General features: G+C 44.0%; 4 protein-coding genes across 6 annotated transcripts; 2 read left to right on the top strand and 2 right to left on the bottom strand.

Annotated features, from left to right (window-relative positions):
* Positions 1–798: 798 nt before the first annotated feature.
* On the bottom strand, positions 799–6058 carry LOC132793227 (uncharacterized protein CG7065-like). Of its 2 annotated transcripts, XM_060802972.1 has the most exons (3): positions 5976–6058; positions 3804–5863; positions 799–2469 (listed from the first exon to the last, which is right to left on the bottom strand). In XM_060802972.1, the coding sequence occupies exons 2-3, from the start codon at positions 5836–5838 to the stop codon at positions 953–955; spliced, it is 3552 nt and encodes a 1183-aa protein (XP_060658955.1). In that variant the 5' UTR covers positions 5839–5863; positions 5976–6058; the 3' UTR covers positions 799–952. The 2 variants fall into 2 exon arrangements, with proteins under 2 accessions (XP_060658955.1, XP_060658964.1); XM_060802981.1 differs by lacking the exon at positions 5976–6058 and having other exon boundaries at positions 3804–5951.
* Positions 6059–6506: 448 nt separating this feature from the next.
* Positions 6507–12711, top strand: LOC132793214 (ubiquitin conjugation factor E4 B). 2 transcript variants are annotated; one of them, XM_060802951.1, is made up of 9 exons: positions 6507–6954; positions 7695–7971; positions 8048–9532; positions 9633–10204; positions 10301–10697; positions 10762–10874; positions 11245–11569; positions 11626–11968; positions 12032–12710. In XM_060802951.1, the coding sequence occupies exons 2-9, from the start codon at positions 7801–7803 to the stop codon at positions 12304–12306; spliced, it is 3681 nt and encodes a 1226-aa protein (XP_060658934.1). In that variant the 5' UTR covers positions 6507–6954; positions 7695–7800; the 3' UTR covers positions 12307–12710. The 2 variants fall into 2 exon arrangements, with proteins under 2 accessions (XP_060658934.1, XP_060658942.1); XM_060802959.1 differs by lacking the exon at positions 6507–6954 and having other exon boundaries at positions 12032–12711.
* Positions 12712–13126: 415 nt separating this feature from the next.
* Positions 13127–21558, bottom strand: LOC132793207 (serine/threonine-protein kinase mTor). The gene is made up of 5 exons (XM_060802941.1): positions 20966–21558; positions 20683–20900; positions 20048–20623; positions 19252–19991; positions 13127–19027 (listed from the first exon to the last, which is right to left on the bottom strand). The coding sequence occupies exons 1-5, from the start codon at positions 21189–21191 to the stop codon at positions 13375–13377; spliced, it is 7413 nt and encodes a 2470-aa protein (XP_060658924.1). The 5' UTR covers positions 21192–21558; the 3' UTR covers positions 13127–13374.
* A 509-nt stretch (positions 21559–22067) lies between these two features.
* On the top strand, positions 22068–26323 carry LOC132793238 (V-type proton ATPase catalytic subunit A). The gene is made up of 5 exons (XM_060802991.1): positions 22068–22168; positions 22570–22679; positions 23611–24308; positions 24375–25352; positions 25411–26323. Exons 2-5 carry the CDS (start codon positions 22604–22606, stop codon positions 25501–25503), a joined length of 1845 nt encoding a protein of 614 aa, XP_060658974.1. The 5' UTR covers positions 22068–22168; positions 22570–22603; the 3' UTR covers positions 25504–26323.
* Positions 26324–26417: the final 94 nt, after the last annotated feature.

Raw genomic sequence — 26417 nt, 5'->3', positions numbered from 1 at the left:
ACTGAGCGACTCGAGTGATTCGTATTCTGAGGATTCTACCGTAATCCCAGAATCCTCTGAATCCGAATCATTCGAACCGTGTGGTTCAGCTGGGCCGCCAGCTAAAAAGAGACGAAAAGGCCGACAAATGACTGAATTCGAGCGTCTCTGGGTCAAGGACGCAAACAGGCGAACCGATATTCTTGAGCGCCTTGGCAACGCTCATCTCCAATTAATGGAGCGATTAATCAAGGCAATGGAAAAACGAGGATTAAATAAAGATTAGTCTTAATATTACAAATTATATATTTCTATTTTGTTAATATTATAATTTTGAAAATATTATGAATTTGTAAATATTTTTATTTTGTTAATATTATGATTTTGTAACTATTATTTTGTAAATAATAATAATGTAAAATAAATACGTTAATCAAACACACATTCTTTCTGTTTTTTTTTTAGTTATTGTCAATAAATTGCTGTTCTAATCTGCTCAGGGTCGCTATGGAAATCATTGGATACAATCCCAATGAATATAATATTGCAATTTGCTTTTGTGATGAATCGTTGGACGCCCAACAGATTGGCTCAATTCGCCGACAAGCGCACTAAAGCGTTACGATTACGTTGCCAGTAAATGGATCTACAAACATAGCGGGGAATCTTTGCATCAACTGTTGCAGCTGAAGATTGGCATGATCATTAAGAAGCACCCGTTAGACTTTATGCAATTGCCTTACTGTAGCTGAAAAGTTGTTCCAAGGCAACAATATAAATACAATATACTAAATATATATAGTTTATAGTAATGCTGCTGTTCTTTATTAAAAATTCAAACATTTATTTCACTCAATATCAAACACAGTTATATAGCTTATTCAGTTCCAGTTGCGGCTAGAAAAAAAACCTAACAATACTTTTGTATTTATGCAAAAAAAAAGATATTAAAATAAATAATACAAGTTAAGTATTAGTGATGTCCGCCAAACATGTTGTTGCCGCTGTTGTTGTTATTGGTGTAAGGCGGTTGCTGTGGCAGGTAGTTCTGCTGCTGTTGCTGTTGTGGCATGTAGTTCTGCTGCTGTGGCATGTTGTTGTATGCTCCATTATTGGCCCAGGGATTAATTTGCTGCTGTCCATAGGCATTGAAATTGTTCATGTTGTAACCACCGGGCAGTTGTTGTTGCTGCTGTTGCATGTTTTGATACGAATTGGCAGGATTGCTGGTAGGAGATAACGACTGTTGCTGATCGCTAGCAAAGTCATAGAAACGTCCACCTGGAAAACAAAGACGCTTATTGCCCCCAAATGATTGCTGTGACAGCTGTTGTTGTTGCTGCTGCTGCTGTTGTGACTTGTTTGCCCCATGGCTGCTGTTGTTGGTCAGTGTGCCCATCAGATTGGCAATGATATTTTCGGTATCCTTGAGCGATATCTTTGCCGACGTCGTCGGCTTAAAAGTCAAGGCATTCGCTGTCGACGGCAATCCACCAATTTGATTGCTGCCGCTTGTCGATGTCTTGTTGTTGTTGCTGCCGATGTTGTTAGAGTTATCGGTGTTGCTGTTGTTACCGCTGAGCAACGTGGACGTTGTGCCATTGGCATGCGTTTCGTTGGCCTTCTTGATCAGATCACCAAATTCGTAATCATCATCTTCGTCATCTTCATCTAGTGTAAAATTGCGCATCGGTAACTTGCTAGCAGGTGTTGTTGCTGCTGCTGCTGTTGTTCCCAGCTGCTGGTCGCTGCTCTTGCGTTGCATTGTGTCCAAGGAGTTTGCTGTAGTCGCAGAGGCAGCACCGGGTCTCACATTGGCCACGACACGCAATAGATAATCACTGCAGGATTCGCCATCGCTGCTCAGCTCGGCCATATTCACGAATTTGCGCAAACGCTCGACACGCGCCGGCTCCAAGACCTCCAGCTTACGCAGATGACTGACCAGATGCACTTGCTCCTCGTTCGACAGAAATTTGAAATTCTGCAGCAATGTTTGCAAATCGGAATCGGACAATAAATCCATTCCATTGCTGGATTCGTTAACACAGTTCTGTTGCTGCTGCTGTTGTTGTTGTTGTGGATGATGCTGCAGCTGGTCGTTACTGTTGTCCTTTACAGCAAAATGATTTTGCACCTCTTGGATCAGAACTTTCAAATTAATGTCATCCTGATTGCAAATTGCCTCCGAATCGAGCGACGTTTTCAAACCCAAGCGTGCGACAGCTTCGCTAAAATTCAAGCCGCTATTGAGACTGCGATCCGTTTGACGGCGTGTTTGATGCGTCTTTGCCAGCAGCGTGAAGAAGTGTAGCAAACGATTCATATCATCGACACTCATATCGTCCACACCGTTCACAATCAGTGCATTTGCCAGCTTCGAGGACACCAATTGTCTGTCATAGGGCAGCTGATAGTCCTTCAAACTCTTCTTGGCCAGGTCGCCGCTATGGCTGCTGACATCCGCTTGGGCGCCCGTCTCCTTCACATCTGCAAACAAAAGCGTTTTGGGGGGAGCCGAGTAAAAAGGCGTCATTAATTCAATTTGATTCGCGCGGTCAGCTAATTATGCTAAATGTTGCATTCAACAATTGTTGTTACACATACGGAAATTAAGTGTACAGCATAATTTCGATAAGTGCCATCACATTTAATTGCACATCTGAGATAATCGCCAAACAAGATTTTATGTAAAATTTAAATTGTTTTACATTGAATTTTTACACTTCACATTGAGAAACAAAATGTGATGTAAATTATAAATTTAATTTAAGTGCATTGCACTTAAGTGCAAAAATAGGATTATTGAATTCATTTAGAAGCAACAAATTTTGAAAAAAAAACGATTAAATTTAACTTAAACAAATATTGAATAATCGAGTTTCGTTGTCATAAAAATGGCAGTTAAGTGCACAACAGCATCTCGATTTTATAAGGTTATAGTTTACTGCTTAATCGTTATTAAGTTATTCGTATTAACAAAAATAAAATATCATATTTTTCATTAAAATTCCTATTACACATATCCCTGCAATCTTTTTTTAAATGTGCAATTATCGACATTATGCTCTAACTAGAATATACAAAAATTACAAACGGTTTTTACAAGGGAATGAACCATTTAACTATACCTTAACATTTTCCCCTTTTGTTTTCTCGATCCCGTAACCAAATCATTATTAAATTTAATAAATGTTTGAAGTTAACGAATCAACAAATCTAAGAGATTTGAATTTCACTTTATATATTTTTTGCTGAAAGTACGGCTAACAATTAAAAAATCATTTGCTTCATATATTACAAAATGTGATAAGTTGTTGGTTACGTGGTGTTAGTGCTTTATATTCACTTTAGAAGAGAAGAAAATTGCGAAATATTTGGGCAATCCGTTTTATTCTAAATATTTGCTTTATTATGAATTTATTAATTCTGAAATAAAGATTAATAAAAAGCTTAACTCTTAACTTTAGATCACAGTTTTATTATGAAATTTTAAAAACTGTTTCCAGAAATAAAAAAAAATGTTCCAAATCTCACCAAGAAATAAGAATAGATATTTAAAAACATTCTCAACTTTTCTCACACGAAATGAAAACCGTACGACGAAGTATTTCCGATAGAAATGTGTTCCCGACTGTTCTATTAAATATAGCCACATATAGGTGAGCGGAATAGGCAACGCGACACTACAAATCGAAATCGAGGAACACCATTTTCAAAACAGTTTCCCGACAATTCCCATTTCAACTTTAAATACTTACCTTCTATCTTCTGATTAAAGTGGAACCTGAAAACTGTGCGAGTTCGAATGCTGTTCAACTTACCATTGGATGTGACTTGAAAGATGACGGTGGCAATGTTGCTGATTAATTTTTTCACAACGCGCACTTTTTGCGGATCATCGAGCACTTGGGCAATGAGTATGCCCTTCAGCTTCTCCTTGATCGTCTCCATGAACACACAATTGTCCTCATTCAGCAGTAAATCATCGGCCGCATTCGGTTTAATCTTCTCCATGGCCAGCGCTTTGCTCAGCATATTAAGCGCCTTCGGTCCCAAGCTGCCCAAATGATCCTCGAGTGCGGAGAGCATTCGCAGTACGGTGACCACTGTAATGCGACCATCGGGCTCTTCCTCAACCTCCTTGCTGGATGCAGTTGCAACGGCTGCTGTTGTCGATGCGGGTGAATCTTTGCGTTGTCCGCTATATTCGGGATATAGACGCGAGTCGAGCACACGAAATGTCTCCATTGGCTCATCATAATTGCGTGAACGCGAATAGCTAGCCGATCTATCCCTATCCCTATTCCTATAATAATCATCACGTTCACGATCACGATCGTAATCATCGTGGCCGCGTGAACTTTGCGATATGTCGCGACTTCGGCTGTACGGCGTACGTGAACGGGAACGCGAGAGTCGTCGCGACGCCATCGGTGAACGTGATCGGGAGCGTCCCCGGCCCAAGCGCCGGTCACGTTTCGGTGACTCGGAGCGTGACAAACTGCGTCCATAGGGCGGTCGACGGTGCGGTCGTGTGGCCGATGGCCCTGACGGCGCCTGTTCATCGTCGCTTATGTCAATGATGGACTCGCTGGACATGCAGCCGTTGCCGGCACGATTACTTGACGAACGATAGTTGGGTTTGCGACGCACACCAAGCGTTGTGGCAGCTTGTGAGCCTGTTGTGGTGGCTGCATTGGCATTGCCAGCTTTTGGACTACTCACGCGTATCTTGTAGCGTTCCATCAACAACTTGGTGTTGTCTTCGTCCTCATCGCCTAGCTGGAATTTCTCTTGCAGCTCCTTCTTGATCTTATTGACAGCGGTATTGAAGAGTTCAACGCGTCGATCTTTCCAGTAGCTAATCCATTCGGGTTTATAGTCATAGCTATTCGGATCACATTTCTTTTCCTCCTGCAGCTGCTTATAGCGGCGATTCCAAAATTGTTTCCATTCCACTGAATAGTCGGGATGCTTCTCCGGACTCGTTTCATAAGTTTCGTTCACATCGCGCAATTCTTTCAGCTGCCTTTCGAGCACACAACGAAACTTCTCCCATTTGTAGCGCTCCTGGGCAATCTGTGAGGCCTGCATTGACAGCTCCTTAGGTGTGGGCAACGCCTTAAGACCAGCAGTTGTTGTCAATGCTCCTGCTGTTGGTACAACTGTTGACGCCGTTATCACGGCACGATATGCTGGCTGTTGCTCCTCCTGTTTCTTGCGTGACTTCTTCACATTCTGTTGCTGTTGTTGCTGTGGCGTCGTGGGCGTAAAATACACTTCATCATCGTCGCTGGAGATTGCATCCAAAACAATCGACTGTGATTCCATTGGTGGCTTTGTGTCGCTAATAAACTGACGCATCTCTTTGATGAAATCAGGTCCAGAGCATTCATCGTAATGGGATTTATCACGCACCTGGGCACAAATCTTGGCGCGATAGCGACGAAAATAGTCGCCATCAATGGCCAGGATCTGAGTGCTGCGGCCATGCTGTTGCTCTATGATCTGCACAAGTTTTGTGGTGATCTTCAGCACTTGTTCTGGGGAATTCGAAGAGGAGCGACGCATCTGTTGAAGCAGGTCGAAGGCCTTTTGATAGTGGGTTCGCAAATAGTTAGTGCGATGCGTCACCGAGGTCCAGTGTATGAAGATGGAGCGCACATCGTTGCACGTATTGCACAGCACACAGAAATAATCGGGACGTATCTGACCGTTTTCATGCAGCTCCACAATGTATTCGGTGCCAATTAAGGGGCCATCGTTAAAGGATTCAATCTGCTTCTGGATGACAGCTGTGCGACCGATTTCATGCTCGAAACCCGGCGGCACTGGCTCGCCGGCTAAATAGCTCATGATTTTGCAATCAATCAAATCTTATCTGCAAGAATTAGGTTTAGTTCTAAGTGTTTTCTCGTGAATGCTACTCCATGAGATTGCTGGAGATTTGTTTCTAAAAAATATAATACATTTTTTTATTTCTATATTCATACCTTGGCGCACTTAATTATCAGCTGTTTGTTGAGTGGTGAGCTCGGTCTGACATCGATAATATATCGCGTGATTACCTAAAAAGTGTGTTCGATATTCCCACGTTTGTTATCGATACTTTCATGTAGCTCGCGAACGTAGAAAAACTGAGTTTTTTCTTATGGGTTTTTACATGGGGCGAACGTAACATTCGGCCTGAACGGAAAAAAACCAAAGAAAACCGAGGTTTTGGGTGCAGTGGAAATAGGCTATTATGGGCTATCATGGGGCGAACGTAATATTCGAACTGAACGGGAAGAACTGAGAACCGAAATTTTTGGTGCTGTGGAAACGGGGCATTATTAAAAATGACAATACAGCTGCGACATCCAGCAAAATGACAGTCATCACTTATTAAATTTTTGTTTTATTGTTTATTTGTTGCTATAAATTTAGTTTTATTTATCATTTGCTCGCCAATTGCCATTCTTCTGTTTACGCAACCTGCATGAGTTGCGACATCGATAACTGGACGTATCGTTATCGATACAACATCAACAATTCTAGTTCGACGGGACGCACTGTCTAAAAAAAAAAATTGAAAGTAGAAATAATTTTAATAACTCAGTGTGCTAACGTGTGCCAGCAATAACTATTTGTCACACCTGCAACAGCTAATGCAATATTTGTTAGCGAACAAAAAAATAATCAATTAGTCAATTGTGCATAAAGAAACGAAACGAAAAATTGTGCCGTCGTCGTCAGAACAAAAGAGAAATTTTTGTGCGTGTCACTGTCAACCTACACTCAACCCTCTTCAAGGGCCATCGCTGCGATCACTATTAAACAACAACAACGACACCAACAACGGTAAACGTTGTCAAAGGCGCTGCTCCCCCCTTTGCGCCCCACCCCGAAAATGCAATAGACTTTGGCACGCATTACAACAAACAGTTTTTCATGATTTTTTCTGTCAGGTGAAAGTCCCAAATCTTCAAAAAGGTAAGCAACGAAAAATCAAATTTAGCAAATTGAATGCGTATTTACTTCACCCCGTTTGTTTGTTGTTTTTGTGTGAGCAATTTCCCAAGGAAATGCGCAGCTAACATTTTCGCATTTTCTATATATATGTATATATAGTGTGTGGGTGTTACGCTAAGTTAGTTTTTTTTTTTTTGGCCAAAGGGTTTAAATATTTTGGATTACGGAAAAATAGAGGCTATCGATAAGCGATTAGTGTTGTCAATAATAACACTAGTAAGATAATTCAATGACTAATTTCGTAACTTAGTAAAAAAAAATATTCAAAATATTTCTCAAGATTATTAGCTTTTAGAAAATGAATTTATTTTGTAATTATAATAACACTTTAGGGTTATCGCTGCTATTATCGATAGACGCGCTCACTTGTTTTGATATCGTTCAAACTGCAATCAGCAAAATCGCAGAGCTCTAAAAATAGTCCAAACGCTGCAACAGCAGTTTTTCATTTTTATCTTTGTCATAGGTCAGAAATCATGTAGTGCGTAGTTAATTAAATAGATCACAAAGGAATAACAACAACAATAGCAACACACTTTGGCAGCAGATGCTGCGCAGCAAAGAAGACGACAACGAATCATTGTCTTCTTGTGAACTTGACGTTGACCGCTGGACTCTTCTTTTTTTTGTTTATTTGCTAAGTGCGCGTGGCAATACTCATTCTCCTCCCTCTCTTGGGGTCTCTCTCTCTCTTTGTTTAGTTCGTTCACCCGGGAGCAGTAGCTGAAGAACTACGCAACCAAAATAAAAGAAAACAGCTACGAGAATTTTGTGAAAAAAACAAATTACTAGCTAAGAAGCGACATTATGCCGGAAGAGGAGCCATCACAAAAGCCTATGGATGAACAGGAGACATCGCAACAGTCGCAGCCCCAAGTGGATAACACACCAACGGCAGAAGTAGAGACAACAACAACACAAGAGGAACAACAGCAGCAGCTGCCACAAACAGTCGTCACTGAGCTCTCCGCCGAAGAGGCAAGCTATCTATAACCTTAAACCTATTATATACACTTGGTAGAATTGTCTAACAGCTGTCGTTTGCATATTGCAGATACGCGCTCGACGTTTGCGCACCTTGGCCCGCAGCAATGTCCTCAATCCAATTGCCACAGCTCCGCTGACAGCTGAGAAGCCGCCACAACGTGTTGTGGCAGCCACAGAATCGCGTTTGGTGCGCGAGGCGCTGGCAAGCAGCAGCTCAGTGGACGATAAAACCGATATAACATGGTCGGATTTGGCCAGCAAAACAGCCGATGCTGATGTCGAGATGAAATCGGTGGCATCAACACCCATACACGATGTGGAAATGCTTGCAGCACCGGCACCGGCTCCCGCTGCGATTGCAACTGTCTGCAGCGTTGCAAAGGTAGCGTCCAACACACAGGCCACACAACCTGTTGTGGTCAACATGGAGTCGTCGTCCAATGCACCGCTTAAAACGTTAGATGAACGCTTAGAGCAGATGTTGTCACGTGTGCTGAACGCCACTTGGAATGAGTTTGGCAGTGGTTCCATTATTTGTGCACAGACTGCTAGCTTCTTGGAGCAATATCCCGACTTGCGATTCAATTTCGAGTCTATTGTGACTAATGTGCTGCTCGAAACTGCGTTCAAGTTCTACAACGATGAAGTGGAGGAGTCGGTGAGAGTGGAGACCGCAGCATGGGCAACATCCGTTCGCTTCAACGATGCTAATGCCGGCGATGACAAAGAGTTTTCGTCAGCGAAAAAGATCAAGAGCGATGATACCGAAGTGCAAGAGATACTAGCAAATGCTGTGGCCGTCAGCAGCAATTCAGAGGAGGATCAACAGCGGGCGAGTGCAAGTGCCACGCCCAGCCAGAGTGAGATAACGCAAAGCGATGCGTGTGTAACGTGTGCAGTGCCGTCGCCCTTCAATCTGGTTTTCACAACCAAGCAAAATGTGATGTTGCATCTGGTGCGTTGCTATCAGAACTATCAGAGCGAATGGGAGCGCAGCAAGAGTGCTGATCCGGTGAAGACAGCACGCACTCAAGAGGTGCTCACGCAGACTTTTAATGGCATTATGCGTGTTGTGGTGTTGGTGCTGACCGATAAGATTCATCAGAATCTCAATGTGCAGCTGGATCAGTCGACGCTGGTTGAGCTAATGTATTTGGATCGTGTGAGCGACACATTTCTCATCGATTTGGTGGCAGAAACCTATCAAAATGCGGATGCGTTTAATGCCATCTTTGAACAGGTGCTGCGCTGCTTATTTGTGGGCATGCAGCGCAACATTTGCAGCTCCAAGATTAATACACAACAGATTGAATGGTTGTCGCGTCTGATTGTCATCAAGGTGGGCAATGTGCGTCCCATTGCGGATTTGGTTTCGCGTCAGCTCAACTTTATACCCAATATGTGCACTAAGATTCCGGGACGCGAGATTGTCAAGTGCAGTTTCTTGGGTGCCTTTCTGTCGGTTTCGTTATTCGCCGAAGAGAATGTGAAGTTTGCTGAGTTCAGCACTAAAAACAAGCTCGAAGATGCGGCAACATCGCGACTACGTTGGGTGAGTCTCACTTCATTATTCCGTTTGACTGTCTAGAGTTAGCAAATTTCATGTCAACACTTGTTTTAATTTATTTCTAATTCGTTCATTGCCTTTTTAGGAGCTGCACTCGATGCGCACTCACATGCACACCGTTTTCCATTCGCTCTGCGTTAATGCCAGCAGTCGGCCCAAGACTTTGGAGTATGTCTCTCAAGTCTTGCGTCATAACGATCGTCGTGTGCAGTTTGCCAGCGATGAGAAACTGCTCGCCCGCGATGGTTTCGTCATCAATCTGATGAGTGTGCTGCAGCAACTTTCGGTTAAAATCAAACTGGATCGTGTCGATCCTAATTTCCATTATTTCAACAACTCGCTGGTGAACATTGAGCAGGACACGAAGATACGGTTTAGCGAGGAGGAATACAAGAGCTTTTTGGCCCGTGATTTTGCTTCCCCAGTGTCGAATGTGAACTTCCAGACGCAGTGTTGGTTCCTCACGCTGCAGGCTCATCATCTCGGTTATTTGCCGGCCATTCAACGCTATCGGCAAAAAGTGCGCGCCATCAAGGAGCTTCAGAAGCTCATCGATGAACTGGATCGCACCAAACCGCATTGGGTCAACTCTCGCTATGCCAATCGCAACAATCAGTTCAAGGAGCGCTGGGAAAAGCAGCTGCGCAAGCTCAATCGGTAAGCAAAAGAAACTGCCCTTCTCGGCGATTCTCAAATTGATAACTTAATGAGGCGATTTATTAATTTTTGGCTGTTCATTTTTGTCGTTTGCAGCTCAAAGACCTGCAGCGAGATCACCCTGCTTGATCCGGCATTGCTGCAGCGCTGCACCGAGTTCTATTCGACGGTATGCGAGTTTATGCTCTACCAATTCGAGGGTCGCCCCATCGAGGGACCTTTCATCTCAAAGCTGCCGGTGTCGCAGCTGAAACCGACTGATGCATTTTCTGCACTGCCCGAATGGTATATTGATGATATTGCCGAGTTCATATTGTTTGCGATGCAGCATGCGAATGTGGATATACGACAAGGCATCGATCATTCAATAATCACATGGCTGTTGACCTGCGTCTGTGCCTCGCATCTCATCAAGAATCCGTATGTGACGGCCAAATTAGTTGAGGTCATGTTTGTGTTCTCCCTAAAGCCAGCCAACTCGGTGAATACGGCGGTAAGTAAACAGTAAACTATTGCCAATTTTGGGGTATATTATAATTTTGTTTATTTTTGAACAGATGTGGAATCATGAGTTGGCGCAAAATGCGCTTGTCAGCGCGCTAATGCGCTTCTATGTGGATGTAGAGACCACAGGCCAAAGCACTGAGTTTTACGATAAGTTTACCATAAGGTGAGTTCATAAAAATATCTTATTGACATTTTTTATTGAGCGATCTTTTTATTTTTTATTTTTTTTATCTGCTACCCATATCGTAGAAGGGTATTATATTTTGGTGTATTTTGCACTCTATGGTATACTTTGAATGTAGTACTATATCAAAATTCCGTATATAGCTTTTGGTATATGTTAGCGAGTATCTCACAGTTGAGCTTCCTAAACGAAGGCTTTCTTTTTTAAAGTATACAAATATTTTAAAATTAGAATTTTATAATTATTATACCATTTTAAATTTAAATATAATGAACAAATAATTCTTTCTTTTTTTTAAATATTTTATAGAACGTAGCAAACTAATATCGTTTAATCTCTCTCTTTTTAGATACCACATTAGCCATCTGTTCAAATCGATGTGGGAGAATCCCATACATCGCCAGGCCGTTATCTGTGAGTCGCGACAGGGCAATCAGTTTGTCAAGTTCGTTAATATGCTGATGAACGATACCACATTCTTGCTGGACGAATGCCTCGAGAATCTCAAACGCATTCATTTAACACAACAGCTTATGTCCGATGTGCAGAACTGGAGCGGCATGAGTGCTGAGCAGCAGCAGAGTCGCCTCACCCAGCTGGCGACGGATGAGCGGCAGTGCCGTTCCTATCTAACGCTTGCCCGCGAAACTGTCGATCTATTTCACTATCTCACGGTGAGTTTTGCTTTTATTAATAGCTAGTTTTATATTAATTTTGTATGTACTTGTAGAGCGACATCAAGGAGCCTTTTATGCGCGCCGAGCTCGTGGATCGTCTCAGTTCGATGCTGAACTTTAATCTTAAGCAATTAGCTGGCCCCAAGTGCAACGATTTGAAAGTGAAGAATCCCAGCAAATATGGCTGGGAGCCGCGCAGCTTGTTGGCCCAAATCTTTGATATATATCTCCATTTGGACTGTGATAGATTCGCCCAGGCCTTGGCCGCCGATGAGCGTTCTTTTGATCTGCAAATCTGCAATGAAGCCGCATCGCGCATTAAACGTTTAGCGTTACGTTCTGGCGTCGAAGTGGAACGCTTTAAGGCGCTCACACAACGTGCTCACGAGATTTACGGTAAGACATTGGCATTCATTCATTTATAGTTCTAAAGTAATTGATTGATTTTGTTCGCTGCAGTTTCCAATCAACAGACTGAGGATGAATGCGCCGATGCGCCCGATGAGTTCAAGGATCCATTAATGGATACATTAATGTCCGATCCCGTTGTGCTACCCTCGGGCACCGTCATGGATCGTGCGATCATCACACGCCATCTGCTTAACAGCTGCACAGATCCTTTCAATCGGCAGCATCTCACCGAAGATATGCTGATTACAAACATCGAGCTGAAGGAGCGCATCGATGCCTGGCGCAAGGAGCAGCGTGGCAAGCGACAGAATAACAATAGCTAAAGGCCGCCGCGATCGATCGATCCTGCCTATATAAGAAAAGAGAAAAATAATCATAATGATTGAAACCCATTCATAGTTTAATGTCCAGTCTTAGTGTCTACTGATTATATATATATATCTATACGATTTACATCAATATGTGTATATGAATACATGTATCTATTATATATAACATTTATCTGTATGCAGAAATAAGCTAGAGTTTTTCTCTTTCGGTCTCCTTCCTTCCTGCTCCTGCATGCTTGCCACCCCGCCTGCCTGCCTGCCGCCTGGGGAAGTCGCAATCTGGAACTACGTTATGCAATAATTTATATAAATATACATATTAAAGGTCTATACAATTTAAATTGCAACACATGATTTGTATTTCTATTATTTGTCATCTATTTCTAGCAAGCGAAGTTCTTGATTCATTTTCTCGAACAAAAAAAAATCATTTCTAATTGATATTTGTTCATAATATTATTTTGTTAATAATTATACGAACTTTTGTTCAAATTTATTTTATATTAATAAAAATAATAGAGTAATCAGCTATGTTTGCGAATTACTATAAATATTTCAGTTAAGGAAAATTCTCGTTTTCATAGTTGATTTTAAAATTTGCAAAGTATTATTTAAATAGAACATTTTTTTTAACTAAGAATTCTTTTTCTAGTTGAAAAGGATTTCCAAAGTATTTTTTTTTAAACTTGATTTTAAGAAATCGAATTCTCTTCACCTTTAAAATTTTCTCGAATTCATTAGTTTAGTAAGACATTATTGTAGAGCTCCCTTACTCACCTTTACTTCACTCGCCTTATTTTGATAGCAAAACGCAGTTGATTGGAATTTACAGTAAGTTTTAATAAAGCGTATTTCTAATATAATATATAAATTATACATTTACTTTACTTTATATTATTTATTTATAGTTGTAATTGTAACTGCATTTAGTAGTTGCAGCTTTAACCGCTGCCTCTTTCCTCATCGTCCACTTCTTCCGGTTCATCTCTATTGTGGTTTCTTGTATAGTTCAGTCTGGGTTTAGTTTTGTTTCTATTTGTTGATGTTGCTGAGAAAGGCTTTTTACCAGAACGGACACCAACCGATGTAGCACTGGCAGAGGTTCTCATTGTTCGTCGCCTGCTGGATGAGCAGTTCCACTTGCTGCTGTTCGGTTACTCCATCCTTGGTCTGGAAATCGGTGCCCGTCAATTTGCGATCCACACGCTGGATAACCAAGCTCGCCTTGCTGCTCGTAACATCTGCGACATTCGTGTTGTAGCCAGCATGCGCCTCATACGTCTTGGACTTGGCCATCGGATTGCCCTGGAGCAGCGGTTCTTGTTCCACGGAATTGCTGAGACTAGCACCATTAGCGCCCGCTGCAGTTGTGGCCGCTGTCGCATCGTTGCCCTTCTTGTCCACATCAAGCAGACGCCAATTAAGCAGAGGATCATAGACAAAGGCTTCGAGCACCGCCATCAGCGAATCCTTGTTCCGTCGTAGCACAAGCATAACGCTCTCGCAGGTGCGCCGATAGGTGCCCTCGATGCCGGTCACTTCCATGGCCTTGATGAGCATGCGCGTCAGGCGGAATGGAATTTTCTCGGGGAACTTTTCACGCGTCATCGCCACCTCGAAGCAATCGCCGAAATCAATATGCAAGATTTTGCCACTCATGCGATCCAACATCAGATTCGAAGGATGTCGATCACCCAGACCGAGTATATAACCCACCATGGACATGACAGCAAGGGAGCGTGTGTAATTGTTGCGTCGCTCGAACCACAGTTCCGACGACGGGGATTTTAGCCACAACAACTTGGCCAAATCGTCGCCTTGCGTTTGACCCAAGGCGTACTCAAAGACCTCCACCTTCTGCATGAGCGTCAGATGATCGTAGTCGGGCGCATAGTTGAGCATGGTGCGATGTTCCTGATTCAGCGGCACCTTCTTTTTGTCCCTATAGTCACGGATCAACGTGTGCAGCGTATCACAGTGCGGCACCCAGCCAATCAAACCCGAATTCGTGCTCAGAGGAATAACAGCATAACGCTGTATGGCCAAATTGCGACGGAACGTGTCTGGATCGTCGAGCAGCAGCGTGTTGACCAACGAGAAGAGCTGCATCACACGCTCGTCCTGTCGCAAATCTTCGTGTCCCTTCAGAAGATACATGTAGTCCTTGCCATTGCTGCCGCGTATGCAAAGTTTTCGGGGTCGCTGCTTTGATGTGATCACCTGCAGATTGTTCTTGATGTGACTGATGCGTATCAGCTCCTGGCCGGGATTATAGGAACCGGGCACTGCCAACTCCAGATCCTTGCAGGTCATCAGCTTGGGCGACACATACGGCAACTCCAGCGACGTCAGTTGCGGCAGTTGACGCGAAATCTTTTGGAACACATGATAGTAAATGTCCCAGGCTCGATCCAAATCCATGAGCACCGCAGACGTTTTATATCGTTGTGTCCACTCGTGTGCTTCGGTCAGCTCCCGGCCATAAGCTTGTGAGAAGCTCGTCTCCTTCAAAGTTTGGGGTCCTCGATCCAGCATGGCGTGCAACGGTTCGAGTATCTCAAACATGCCCTTTACATTGCGATCGCCAAAGTACAGACGGGATGCCTCCTCCAATCCCTCATGCCACTGTTCGTGCCACAAGATGGCCACTCGTATCAGCTCCTCACTGCACATGACTGCCTGTTCCACGAGCGTGGGCGAATGTTTGCGCATTGAATCCAAGATTTTGAAGGCAGCATTTTTGCGCGCCAGCGACGCCGACTTGGAGGCCACAGTCAGCGGATAGACGAGCGCCTGCGGATGGTTCTTGCCAATATCCATGAGTAGCTGATGTATTAACTGTCCGACCAGCTTGCGATGCGTATCGATGCGAGCTATCAACTGTGGTATCACCTGCAACCAGGTGTTAATCTCAATCAGCTTCATGCCGGACAAGAGTGCATCGTAGACCTCCGCATGATAGCCATAGTCAAACCACAGAGTCAACAGACGCAACGTATCCTGCAGCGAATTGCCATGGATAAGACTGATGGAGCGGAAGAAACCTTGCACCGCGGGCACAGCATATTGCTGTATGATCACATTGTCGCTGCTGTTGTCCTTGTTGCTGTTGATGCCGCCAAGTTGAGTTGCTGCTGCTGCCGTTGAGATGGGCGGCTGTTGCATCTGCTTAAAGTTCATGTACGCCCACAGATGCCACGCCTTGTACCAGTTGGGATCATAGCTGGTGGCCTTCTCAAACGATTCCAAGGCGCGCTGCACAGCATCCGGATCGCGTTTGTGTTCGTTCAACTTATTCTGCCAGGTCGCAAGACGCAGATAGCAGCGAGCCATCAAACGCTGATCCTGCTGTTTAAGTGCCTCCGGGGGGAGGCAACTTAGTTGTGTGGTATATGTGTCTATAAAGTGTCGCAGCTGATCGTAGGCGAGCTGCAGTTGCGATGAGGCAGCCAAATATTTGGTATATGCATAAGTTACTTGCGGTTGATTGCTGGGCAGCGGTTCATTGGGCGCTACCTGCGGATCAGTGCCCAGCAGCATGACGAGCGTTTTGTGTGAGAGGTAGAGTGAACCGCTCTTGCGGCACAAGCTCGCATACTTGAGCCATGTGTGTATATCCTCGTGGGGTTTCACCACCAACGAATGCACCTGGATAATGCGACGCCAATCCTCCACGAGCCGTTGACCGCCTTGCAGACGCTTCCACCACATGGCCTTGAGGGGTTCTCTTCGCTCTGGGATGAGTTTATATTGTATCACCTCCTCCAGTTCGGCCAGCATCTGCACACAGACCATGGCACCATAGGCACGTTCATACGATTCGCCAGCCATCGAAGTCAACTCGGTGTCGAGTAAATCACGCGTCTCGTCGATCAAACGTTGCGCCGTCTCGTAGTCATCGTTGTGTACGGCGAGTACAGCACGATAGTAGCTGCCATCCTGTGTGTCCTTGGGAATGCACAGCACATACTCCTGCATGCCCTCCCAATCCTTCAGACCCCAGGCAGCTACCGCAGCCAAAGGACTTGCACGCGCCTTCGCCTCTTTGGTGAAATTGGGCCACTCTTGTTTGCACTCGGTGCTTAGCTCGGACCAATCGCCGAGTGCCTCAAGACAGCGCATGTGACCGAGACGTGCATCGAGATCTGCTTTGTCTAGGTTGAGACTGTATTGATAGTGGCGCAACGCTTGATCCCAGTTGTGCAGCTTCTCGTACCAACGTCCCTGAACATTCAGCTCGTTGGCGGTGTTGCGATAGGTGGTCAGCAGACCTTCAGCTGCCTCGCGTTGCTGCAGCTTGTTGTTGATGAGAATCAAGGATTCAAAGACGTGCGCATCCTGGCGCAGCACAAACTCCTCCTCCTTGTAGCGCAACGCCTTGGCATAGGCACGACAAGCCATCGCACGCGTGCCAAGCAGCTGCGTCTCAATGGGTATGGGATCCCGATCACAGTGTTCCATGAACTCGGCGAGATTGAGAATGGTTTGTGTAATCTCAGGCATGTCGGTGATCTGCAGCGCCTGTATCAGGGAGTGCGTTAACTCATGCTTGTGCTCAGGCGACAACTCGGTCCAACAGGAAATGAAGGCGGCATTGAAGAGATCACGCAACAGCGTATCATAATCCTGGGCCAGCACACAGCAGGCGCGCAACGCATGTGATGGCGACTCCTTGAGTAGACCGATGGACAAACGCTTCAGCCACTCAACCCAATCGTCTTTTGAAACCAGTCGAGTGACTTGCCAAGCTGTTCTCAGTGCTGTCGTCGACACCTTAAGGTTATTGCTATTGTTGCTGTCGATGACAAAAGGTTCGTTCAACTGGCGTTGATTAAAGTCGACGCCAATGCCAAAGCCAATGCCACAGGCATCGGGCAGCGTGCTGTTGGATTGTATGCGTGTGAGCAGAGTCTCATATTCGGGATCCACAATGCGATGCTTGAGTATGGTGCGCTGCACCATGGGCACAAACACCAGATACTTTTTGCCCAGCTGGTTGACCAGTGAGCGCAACGTTGTCATTGCCTGATCCCGCAGCTCTGGCTCCGCTTCCAGCACACGCACCAAAGGATGTATAATTCGGGAAGAGAAGTCCGTGAAGTCCAGCTGACAAGCCAGATTGTTGATTGTTTCGAGGGCCACCAGCGAAACTTGCTGCGGCACATAAGGCGAGTCAAACAACTTGACAATGGGCGGCACAATCAGTGGCAAATAGTAGCCCAAGGTGCTGCCGAATTTCTGCAGTGCCTGCAGCAAACGTCGCGTTACCATACGATCCTTGGAGTTGTCATGTTGCAGCACACGCAAAATTTGCGGTATGAGTTGGGCGAGATAATCCCTGAACTCGCAGCCCAAGGCAACGGCAATCTGTTCAATCAAATTGATGAGCGTCGAATGCAGCGGCGTATTAATGGTCCAGAACTCTTTGATCAGCTTGAATATGTCATCCATATAGCTGATGATGTGCAGCTTCACAAAGGCCACCAGAATGGCCAATTGTTGAAAGAGAAACTCTCGCAAATTGTTGTCCGCGGTGCGAACATTGTCCAGCAGATTGGGCAACACTTGCGCCAAATATGGCACACACTTTATGCCCAGCGTGTGGAAGATGAAGGTAACGGCCTGCACAACGCTAGTGTGACGTCTACTTAGCGTTGGATCTCGCAGAATGCGCATCAAGGCAGCAATGGCCACTGCGGGGTAATATTCATCGAGTGCATTGCCCATATTCACCAGCAATTCAGCAGTAGAAATATCCTGACTCTCGTCCGATTTGCCATCAGAGTAGGCAATCAATACATTATCCTTCTGACTGTCAATCAAACCCTTGTTCATCTTGTGCTTGTAAGGATCCATGGCTCCTAGAAGTCCCAGCACGCGTATTGTTTCGCGTCGAATCGAACGACGTTGCTCCGTTTTTAGGAAGTTGATTAAGATGTCAATCAACACCGGATACTTGTGATATGGACTGACCACACGTCCTGTGGCACTGATCAATTGTCCCAACGTCCACAGCGCCACGCCACGCTTATCCGGACTGCCCGCATCGCCCAGCATTTCAAGCAGTATGGACAGCAAGTCGTCGGCCCACAATTCCATCTCATTGGAGCCGCCATTGACTTCGGCTAGATCGCCAATGGTGCGCAGCACATTTAACACAACGCCCGGATTCGATTCAGGCTCGTGCAGCTTGGGCACGAGGGCTTTCAGTATGGGATTCATGTACGAGGAGATGAGACGCGGCGTGCTAATGACCAGATGATCCAACATGCGAGCGCTCTGCTCCTTGTTGCGACTCATGCCCGAGTACTTGAGGTCCGTTAGCAGCTCTATCATTGTGGTGCGCAGCTTGGGCATCACATAGGCGGGATTCATGGAGGACAATCGTCCAATAGTGACCATTGCCAGTTCGCGTATCTCAAAGATCTCGTCGTGCAGCGTTATAAAGAGTGCATTCAACGACTCCGGCTGTGCCAACTTGGCATCAAAAGTCTCGTCCAGCGAACGCAAAATGCGTATGCGGACACTGCAATCCATGTCGGTGATGGCGACAGTCAGCAGACGTTCGATTACATGCGAAACGGTGTCGCTTAAAGTGCGCGAATTCTCCATGCTCTCCGCCGACTGCACGGCGAGCTTAAGAAGACGTGTACAGGTCTGCACTGCTTCCAGGCGAATCTCCTGCTGCTCGTGCACAATGAAGACATCGGCGCAGCTGCACAAAGTAAGAAAAATAAATCTTATTTTAATATTCAATGTTTGGCGACATTAAGTTAGATATTTATGAATGAAATTCTACAAATATAGGAAACTGTTTTAAGGAAGACACTTGTAAATAAGCAAGATAAGAGCAATACTTTATAAGAACTATTGCTTTTATTTTGCTTACTTAGTATACCAATTCAAAGACTTTTCCTAAAGAATAACTTCCTCACTCACCGTTGCACAAAGTCCAGCATATTTTGTTCCTCAAAGTTGAACGTGCCCAGCGTCTTGAGGGCCAGCACAATGGTATTGCTATCCGCTGGCTGCAGCGTCTGCGAGGCATCCAGGCTGCTGAAGGGTGTCATGCCCGGATATGGGATACCCGATGGTTTGTTCATCAGCACCTGGTACAGCACTTTAATCAGTCCCTCTGTGATCGCTTGCTTCTCCTCCGGCACATTCTCGGCCATCTCGCGCAGACACACAGTCAAAGCAGGCGACAATCCCGTGTGAAACATTTGCTCGAGTATGTCGCGCACATCGTCCTTAATCTGAGACTTTACGGCATGCGCCAGAAGGGTGATGCAAGCAAAGATTGCAGCATCCACGGGTGGCTTTCGTTTAATTGCCAAATCTTTGGCAGGCAAGGCTTGCTTGACGCTGCTCATTATCGTTTTTAGATGCCGTTCAATGTCGCTCTGCACAGCAACAGCAATGTAGCCAATGGTGATGTAGGCCACATTGCGATCCTTCTCCTTGCCACGCAATATGGACATCAAATGGGCGACACAAGTCTTTAGATATTGCTCGACAAACACCTCGCGATTAAAGGCAGCCAAACGTGGCAGAATTTGCAGCAGTGCTTGCTGCACATACGGCGATTTGGAGTTGCGTTGCTCCAGCACATTATCGCAGATGGTGATGAAGTGCTCCTTAAGGATTTCACGAGCATACGCTGATTCCAGCACCGTTTGCTAAAAATAATATTAAAAATTAGTACACATAATCAAGATCTTTATAGTTTTCTTACGCTATTTAGCTTATTGCTGTTCATGCCATTGTTCTGCTCGCCGTGCTCCATGTGCATTTGTGTGCTGCCCAGTTTGTCCACAAAAGGCACTTTTAAACGCGGCACAATTGTGTTTAGCTGACTTCCCATCGAGTTGGAACTGCCACTGGACTCTAGAAACTTGTTGTGCTGTGGCTTAGGAAAGAGTTGCTTCAGCTGATTGTAACGACGCTCCCAATCCGCATTGGCGCAACGAAACAGCTCATTGAACACAATAAGTCCGCCATGTATGCGATCATCGCGTGTCATGCCCTTTTGTTCCTTGCCCGTTGCCACATCCGTGTTGAAGCTGCTGCTCGCCTCGTCGTAGCAGATTTTATACCATTGTGGTTCACTTGATTGCTTGGTGTTTTCACGCTGTGCGGTCACAATTAAAGCGGCACGCAGCGCTTCGCCAGCGGATTCACGTATCGCTGGCTTTGGATCGAAGATGGCGTTGAAGATATGCTCAAAGAAGGTCAAAATTTGCTGATAGAAGTACGTGGGCAGCGCTATGGCCAGCTCACGCAATATAAAGACGGCAGCATGACGGCGATACTGCAAGGATACAAAAAGATATTCAATTTACGGAATTCCTAATTAAAAAGGAAGTTTACCTCTTGTCGATCGCCGCTGAGCATCTCGAAGGCCTTCTTAATGTCAAAGTCAAAGGACTCGGCGCCCTTGGAGCCGGGCATATTGGCCAGCTTGACCAGCGAACGTGCCGCAATCTCCATGACCGACACATCGTTGATCAGCAGCAGATCACGCAATCGATTCAGATAAGGTGAAATGCCCTTGCGTGTGATGGGACCATCGCCACTAATTAAGCACTCTACAAAATGGAAGGGAACAACGTTTTAGCTGGGTTTTGTTTAATGATTTTTATGATGCACTTACTCATGGCCAGGGCACCACCTTTCTTCTCGTTGATGTCTGTGGCATTCACCATGTTGAAAATGTGATGATCAAAGTCCTCGAAGAACTGCACGAGTTCCTCTTGCGACATTTCACGCAACTCCGTTTTAACATACAGGAAAAGATCCTGCGCCGCTTTGTTCTGCACATTGCGATTGCGGGACTTGAGTCCATTGACAAACTGTTGCACTATCGATGAGGTCGACATGATGATTGAGCGGGGGAGGCGGGGATTTGTAGGATTTACGATTGTCTTTGGGATGTGCAATGCAGGTTGCACCCCGCGTCCAGTTTCGTGCGACTTTGAGGTTATAATTTGCTTGCCCCGGGATTTTTATGATGGGGGGCCGGGGAAGCAGCGATAGAGTTGAATTCTGTCTGTGCCACTTGACGCAATATACCGCAGCTTCACAGTTTTGCTAACTTTCACATGTTGCACGTTGCGCTCCCGCGTCTGAATCACAATGAATGCAACTAATTACAACGTTATTCGGCACGCAAAACGTAGATTTTTTTTTGTTTTTCGTGTGTCCCCCTGTTTTGCTCAGAGTTTGTTTTGCAGCGGATAAGGTAGTAGAGATGTGAAAAAAACACTTACCAAACACCGTAGCTACCGATAGCACATATATCGATAATTCAAACTGGTATATCGATAGGATTACAGCTGAGGCGTGTTCACACTGTGGAGTAAAATACATGAGTAGAGAGCAGTAAATATATTATGGAAATATTTTACGATTCAATTAACTGGAATCTATATTTCAGTTACATTGTTATTATTTATTTAATCATTCCAGTGAAAAAGAAATCGTCAGCAAATTATCATTAAACGATCAGAGCACAATATTTAAAGTGACCCAAGTGCTCTTAACAGCAAACACAAAATGGTTTATTATGGTGAGATTATTACAAATACCCAAAAAAAAAAGAATAACAAAATTGTAAATTTACAATTTTGTATTATTTTGTAATACTTAGTTATTATAAGCATATAAAACAATTGTTTTACCCATACATTTATGAGTAATAACATTAAACAACTCTGTTAAATTCCACTGTTAGTTGAAAAACGATTGTGAAATCATCGATGTGCTCGGGTATTGAAAAAAACTGTATGCTGGGGCTGCCAATCTATGAAAATGAAAACTCAGTCTGCTGAGAATTTTCATAAGAGCTAAAACAAATGTGAGTAAAAGTGATTTTCCAACTAGAAGAAAAAAACAAATATACTATTCTAGTTGCTGCAGAAAAACAAGTAATTGCACGTTCCAAATGCACGCAAATTGAAACAATAAAGTGAAATGCGAATTTGTTTAAATGCAATTGAAAAAGAATTACTTCGAAAACGAGTGTGTGGGAATTCGTGTGTGTGGGAAAAATCGATCGTTTTTGGCTGCCGTGTGACGAGGGGGTTTGAGAAGCTTTCACTGGGGGCTGCTGCTTGTGCTGTTGCACTTCAGCGCCATCTAGTTTTTCATTTTCCTTTTTTTTTTTGCCAACGTTTTTCTCGCGTGTCCAATATAAAAAAAAAATGTTGTGTTTTTGTTTATACGAAAAAATCGATTTTACATTTTTAAAATTTCTAGCTAACGCAGTTGAACCGAAAAACGCAACTCAAACATGTCGAACCTGAGGAAAATGAAAGACGAGGAGCGTGAATCCGAATATGGTCGCGTCTACGCCGTCTCTGGTCCAGGTGAGAACATCAACTCAATATAATTATCATTATCATCATCACCTTTAATAATAGACGTCATTGTTGTCCTTCTGTCGTGACCTTCCCCTTATCACAGTTTGATTTATAAGTTCCCAATTGTATTTCAACTGTAGACAACGTTGATGCCTAGCAAAGGAATTGAATCGCGTTTGCACATCCTTCTTCTGAACTTCTCACTTCCTTTTGTCCGATAGAACCGTCATGCTTACGTGCATTACAAGTACTTCCTACCATTTGCGCTTAGTAATTTTCCTTTTATGTCATACCATCATTTTATAATAAGTCTTTGCCTGGGTCACACCATTAAACTCTGCAATAATCTGCACTATCTATATAACAATCTATCACTATCCTTCCACATATAACAACAACAAAAATTGCACAATATTCGCCATATCATCAACCCCATCTAGGCAAATAATATAGTAAATATAAATTTTTAAATGGATTTTTCCATTATAATTTTTATGCATTGCATTCGAATTTCATATAATCAGTAGAAATTATATTATTTTACCAGGTGATAGTAATTAATGTTAGAAGAATTTTACATTAAAAACCTAATGACTGAATTTGTTATACACTTATTTTGAAAAAAAGGGTTCGATGTATTACCTAATTATAAAAAATACTGCCATAATTATTTATAGCGCAGACAATAGACCCGAGGGCAAAGTAGCTAAAATATTAAAACATATGTACACACAATTTCTCTATACAAATTATAGATTTTCTCTTGATGAATTGTAAAAAATAACTCATTTACTTTAACTTTTATTTTTACCTAATTCACTGGCTACTGTAGATATTCAACCCTATTACTCATTGACCTTTGCATTGTAAATGTAAACGTACAATACAAAATTTCTTACATATCTCATTCTCTTTTTCTCTCTCTTCCCCGTCGCAGTCGTCACCGCCGAGGCTATGTCCGGCTCTGCTATGTACGAGCTGGTGCGTGTCGGCTACTATGAGCTGGTGGGTGAGATCATTCGTCTGGAAGGTGACATGGCCACCATTCAGGTGTACGAGGAAACCTCCGGTGTCACTGTCGGCGATCCGGTGCTGCGCACTGGCAAACCTCTCTCAGTTGAGCTGGGTCCCGGTATTATGGGCAGCATCTTTGATGGTATTCAGCGGCCATTGCGAGACATTGGCATCATGACCAGTTCCATATATATACCCAAGGGTGTCAATACACCTGCATTATCGCGCAAGGAGATGTGGGAGTTCAATCCACTAAATGTGCGCGTTGGTTCACACATCACAGGCGGAGATCTGTATGGTGTGGTGCATGAGAATACACTGGTCAAGCAGCGTATGATTGTGGCACCACGTGCCAAGGGCACAGTGCGTTACATTGCCCCCGCAGGCAACTACAATCTGGAAGATGTTGTGCTCGAGACGGAGTTCGATGGCGAGATCACCAAACATACTATGCTGCAGGTGTGGCCAGTGCGACAACCGCGTCCCTGTACCGAGAAGCTGCCGGCCAATCATCCACTCTTCACAGGACAGCGTGTGCTCGACTCGCTGTTCCCTTGTGTCCAGGGTGGTACCACTGCCATTCCCGGTGCCTTTGGCTGCGGCAAGACTGTCATCTCTCAGGTGAGTTTAGCTCCTCTCAAGAATTCTTTAAATCCCTTTGAATATCTCACACTCTATTCGTTCTAGGCGCTATCCAAGTACTCGAACTCCGATGTCATCATCTATGTCGGTTGCGGCGAGCGTGGTAATGAAATGTCTGAGGTACTCAGGGATTTCCCTGAGCTCACCTGTGAAATTGATGGCGTCACTGAGTCTATCATGAAGCGCACAGCTCTGGTGGCCAACACCTCCAACATGCCTGTCGCTGCTCGCGAGGCTTCTATCTACACTGGCATCACGCTCTCCGAATACTTCCGTGATATGGGTTACAACGTGGCCATGATGGCGGATTCTACCTCGCGTTGGGCCGAAGCTTTGCGTGAAATCTCTGGTCGTCTGGCTGAGATGCCTGCGGATTCGGGTTATCCAGCCTATTTGGGTGCTCGCTTGGCCACCTTCTACGAGCGCGCTGGACGCGTCAAATGCTTGGGTAACCCTGAGCGTGAGGGTTCCGTCTCCATCGTCGGCGCTGTGTCGCCACCCGGTGGTGATTTCTCTGATCCTGTGACCTCCGCCACTCTGGGTATTGTCCAGGTGTTCTGGGGCTTAGACAAGAAGCTGGCTCAGCGCAAACATTTCCCTTCAATCAACTGGCTCATCTCCTATTCCAAATATATGCGCGCTCTCGATGAATACTACGACAAGAACTTCCCTGAATTCGTGCCACTGCGTACAAAGGTCAAGGAGATTCTGCAGGAGGAGGAGGATCTGTCGGAGATTGTGCAGCTGGTCGGCAAGGCATCGCTTGCCGAGACAGATAAGGTTACTCTTGAGGTGGCCAAACTGCTTAAGGATGATTTCCTACAACAGAACTCCTACTCGCCCTACGATCGTGTGTGTCCATTCTACAAAACTGTTGGTATGCTGAGGAATATATTGGCGTTCTATGAGACAGCGCGTCATGCGGTGGAATCTACAGCACAGTCGGACAACAAGATCACATGGAACACCATCAGGGAATCAATGGGCGGCATTATGTATCAGCTTTCCTCAATGAAGTTCAAGGTAGGAGAATGAATTTACTATAGAAAAAGAGTTTTATTAAACAGTTTTTTTTTTCAAGGACCCCGTTAAAGATGGTGAGCAAAAGATTAAGGCGGACTACGATCAGCTGTATGAGGATCTGCAGCAGGCCTTCCGAAATCTGGAGGATTAAGCAACAAATACCAAAGAAACTACAACTACCAAAACAAAAACCAAACGAAATAAGCAACCAAAGTTTAGGTTATTATTCGAATTCCCCCATCAAGCTAGTCATATATACATAATGCATAATAAGATATTTGAAAAGAATTTTATTTTTAAGTTAAACAGTTTTAGAGAAACGGTTGCGTCAGGCAGGACTTGCTATGAAACGAGTGGATTCATAATTCAAATACGAGTATAGACAAAAACAATGAAAAGGAAGTTGAGTTTTAGGAAAAACAAGTTGAACAATAATTAGCCGATAACGCAAGTGGATGTTGTCCAGCCATATAAATAACACTACACACATACAAACACATAGAGACACAGACACACAAATACACCTACATATATATACTGTCTATGTTGATATAAATAATATAATTCACAGCTATTTTATTGTTAGTAAAATGAGAAAAAAAATCCAAAAACGGAAAAACCAAAAAAGATTCTTCGTAAAATTCGTCAAAGTTATCTAATTGTGTTCTCTCTACGTAACTGTAACTACAAAAACTACTAACATTTATTTCATGTTTTTTGCCATTGCGTGTTACATGTTAAAAAAAAAGAAAAATACAATACGAAACAAAAAAAAAAAAATCATAATATTATTATATATTATAGACCTTTACAACGCAATAATTACGTAGTCCAAATGCATATATACCTTATAACTAATAACTTTTGTGCGTGTTGCAAAATGGAGCTATACAAATAAAATGTATTATGAATGTTAACATTAGCACACTCTTGTACTTTTATTGCATAATTATAATATTTAATTAAAATTATTGGTTATGACTATTTTACTATACTTTTTATGCAACAATAGAACTCTGCTTTTAATTTAGTACCTTACCTTTCCTTAATTTTAAACTGCGCGCC

This window comes from Drosophila nasuta, chromosome 2L, assembly GCF_023558535.2.
Source record: "Drosophila nasuta strain 15112-1781.00 chromosome 2L, ASM2355853v1, whole genome shotgun sequence".
Lineage (NCBI taxonomy): Eukaryota > Metazoa > Arthropoda > Insecta > Diptera > Drosophilidae > Drosophila > Drosophila nasuta.
The sequence above is the reverse complement of the archived record's forward strand: the minus strand, read 5'-3'. Positions and strand labels throughout refer to the sequence as shown.

Bases quoted from the DNA above. Each gene is read 5' to 3' on its own strand.
- LOC132793238 (XM_060802991.1), top strand. From the start codon at position 22,604: ATGTCGAACCTGAGGAAAATGAAAGACGAGGAGCGTGAATCCGAATAT. The intron at 22,680-23,610 runs GTGAGAACATCA...TCCCCGTCGCAG, and splicing joins CTACGCCGTCTCTGGTCCAG to TCGTCACCGCCGAGGCTATG. The intron at 25,353-25,410 runs GTAGGAGAATGA...TTTTTTTTCAAG, and splicing joins TTTCCTCAATGAAGTTCAAG to GACCCCGTTAAAGATGGTGA.
- LOC132793207 (XM_060802941.1), bottom strand. From the start codon at position 21,191: ATGTCGACCTCATCGATAGTGCAACAGTTTGTCAATGGACTCAAGTCC. The intron at 20,901-20,965 runs GTAAGTGCATCA...TCCATTTTGTAG, and splicing joins AGGTGGTGCCCTGGCCATGA to AGTGCTTAATTAGTGGCGAT. The intron at 19,992-20,047 runs GTAAGAAAACTA...TATTATTTTTAG, and splicing joins ACAGCAATAAGCTAAATAGC to CAAACGGTGCTGGAATCAGC.
- LOC132793227 (XM_060802972.1), bottom strand. From the start codon at position 5,838: ATGAGCTATTTAGCCGGCGAGCCAGTGCCGCCGGGTTTCGAGCATGAA. The intron at 2,470-3,803 runs GTAAGTTGAACA...TTTTGTTTGCAG, and splicing joins CTTTCAAGTCACATCCAATG to ATGTGAAGGAGACGGGCGCC.
- LOC132793214 (XM_060802959.1), top strand. From the start codon at position 7,801: ATGCCGGAAGAGGAGCCATCACAAAAGCCTATGGATGAACAGGAGACA. The intron at 7,972-8,047 runs GCAAGCTATCTA...TGCATATTGCAG, and splicing joins CTGAGCTCTCCGCCGAAGAG to ATACGCGCTCGACGTTTGCG. The intron at 10,205-10,300 runs GTAAGCAAAAGA...TGTCGTTTGCAG, and splicing joins CAGCTGCGCAAGCTCAATCG to CTCAAAGACCTGCAGCGAGA.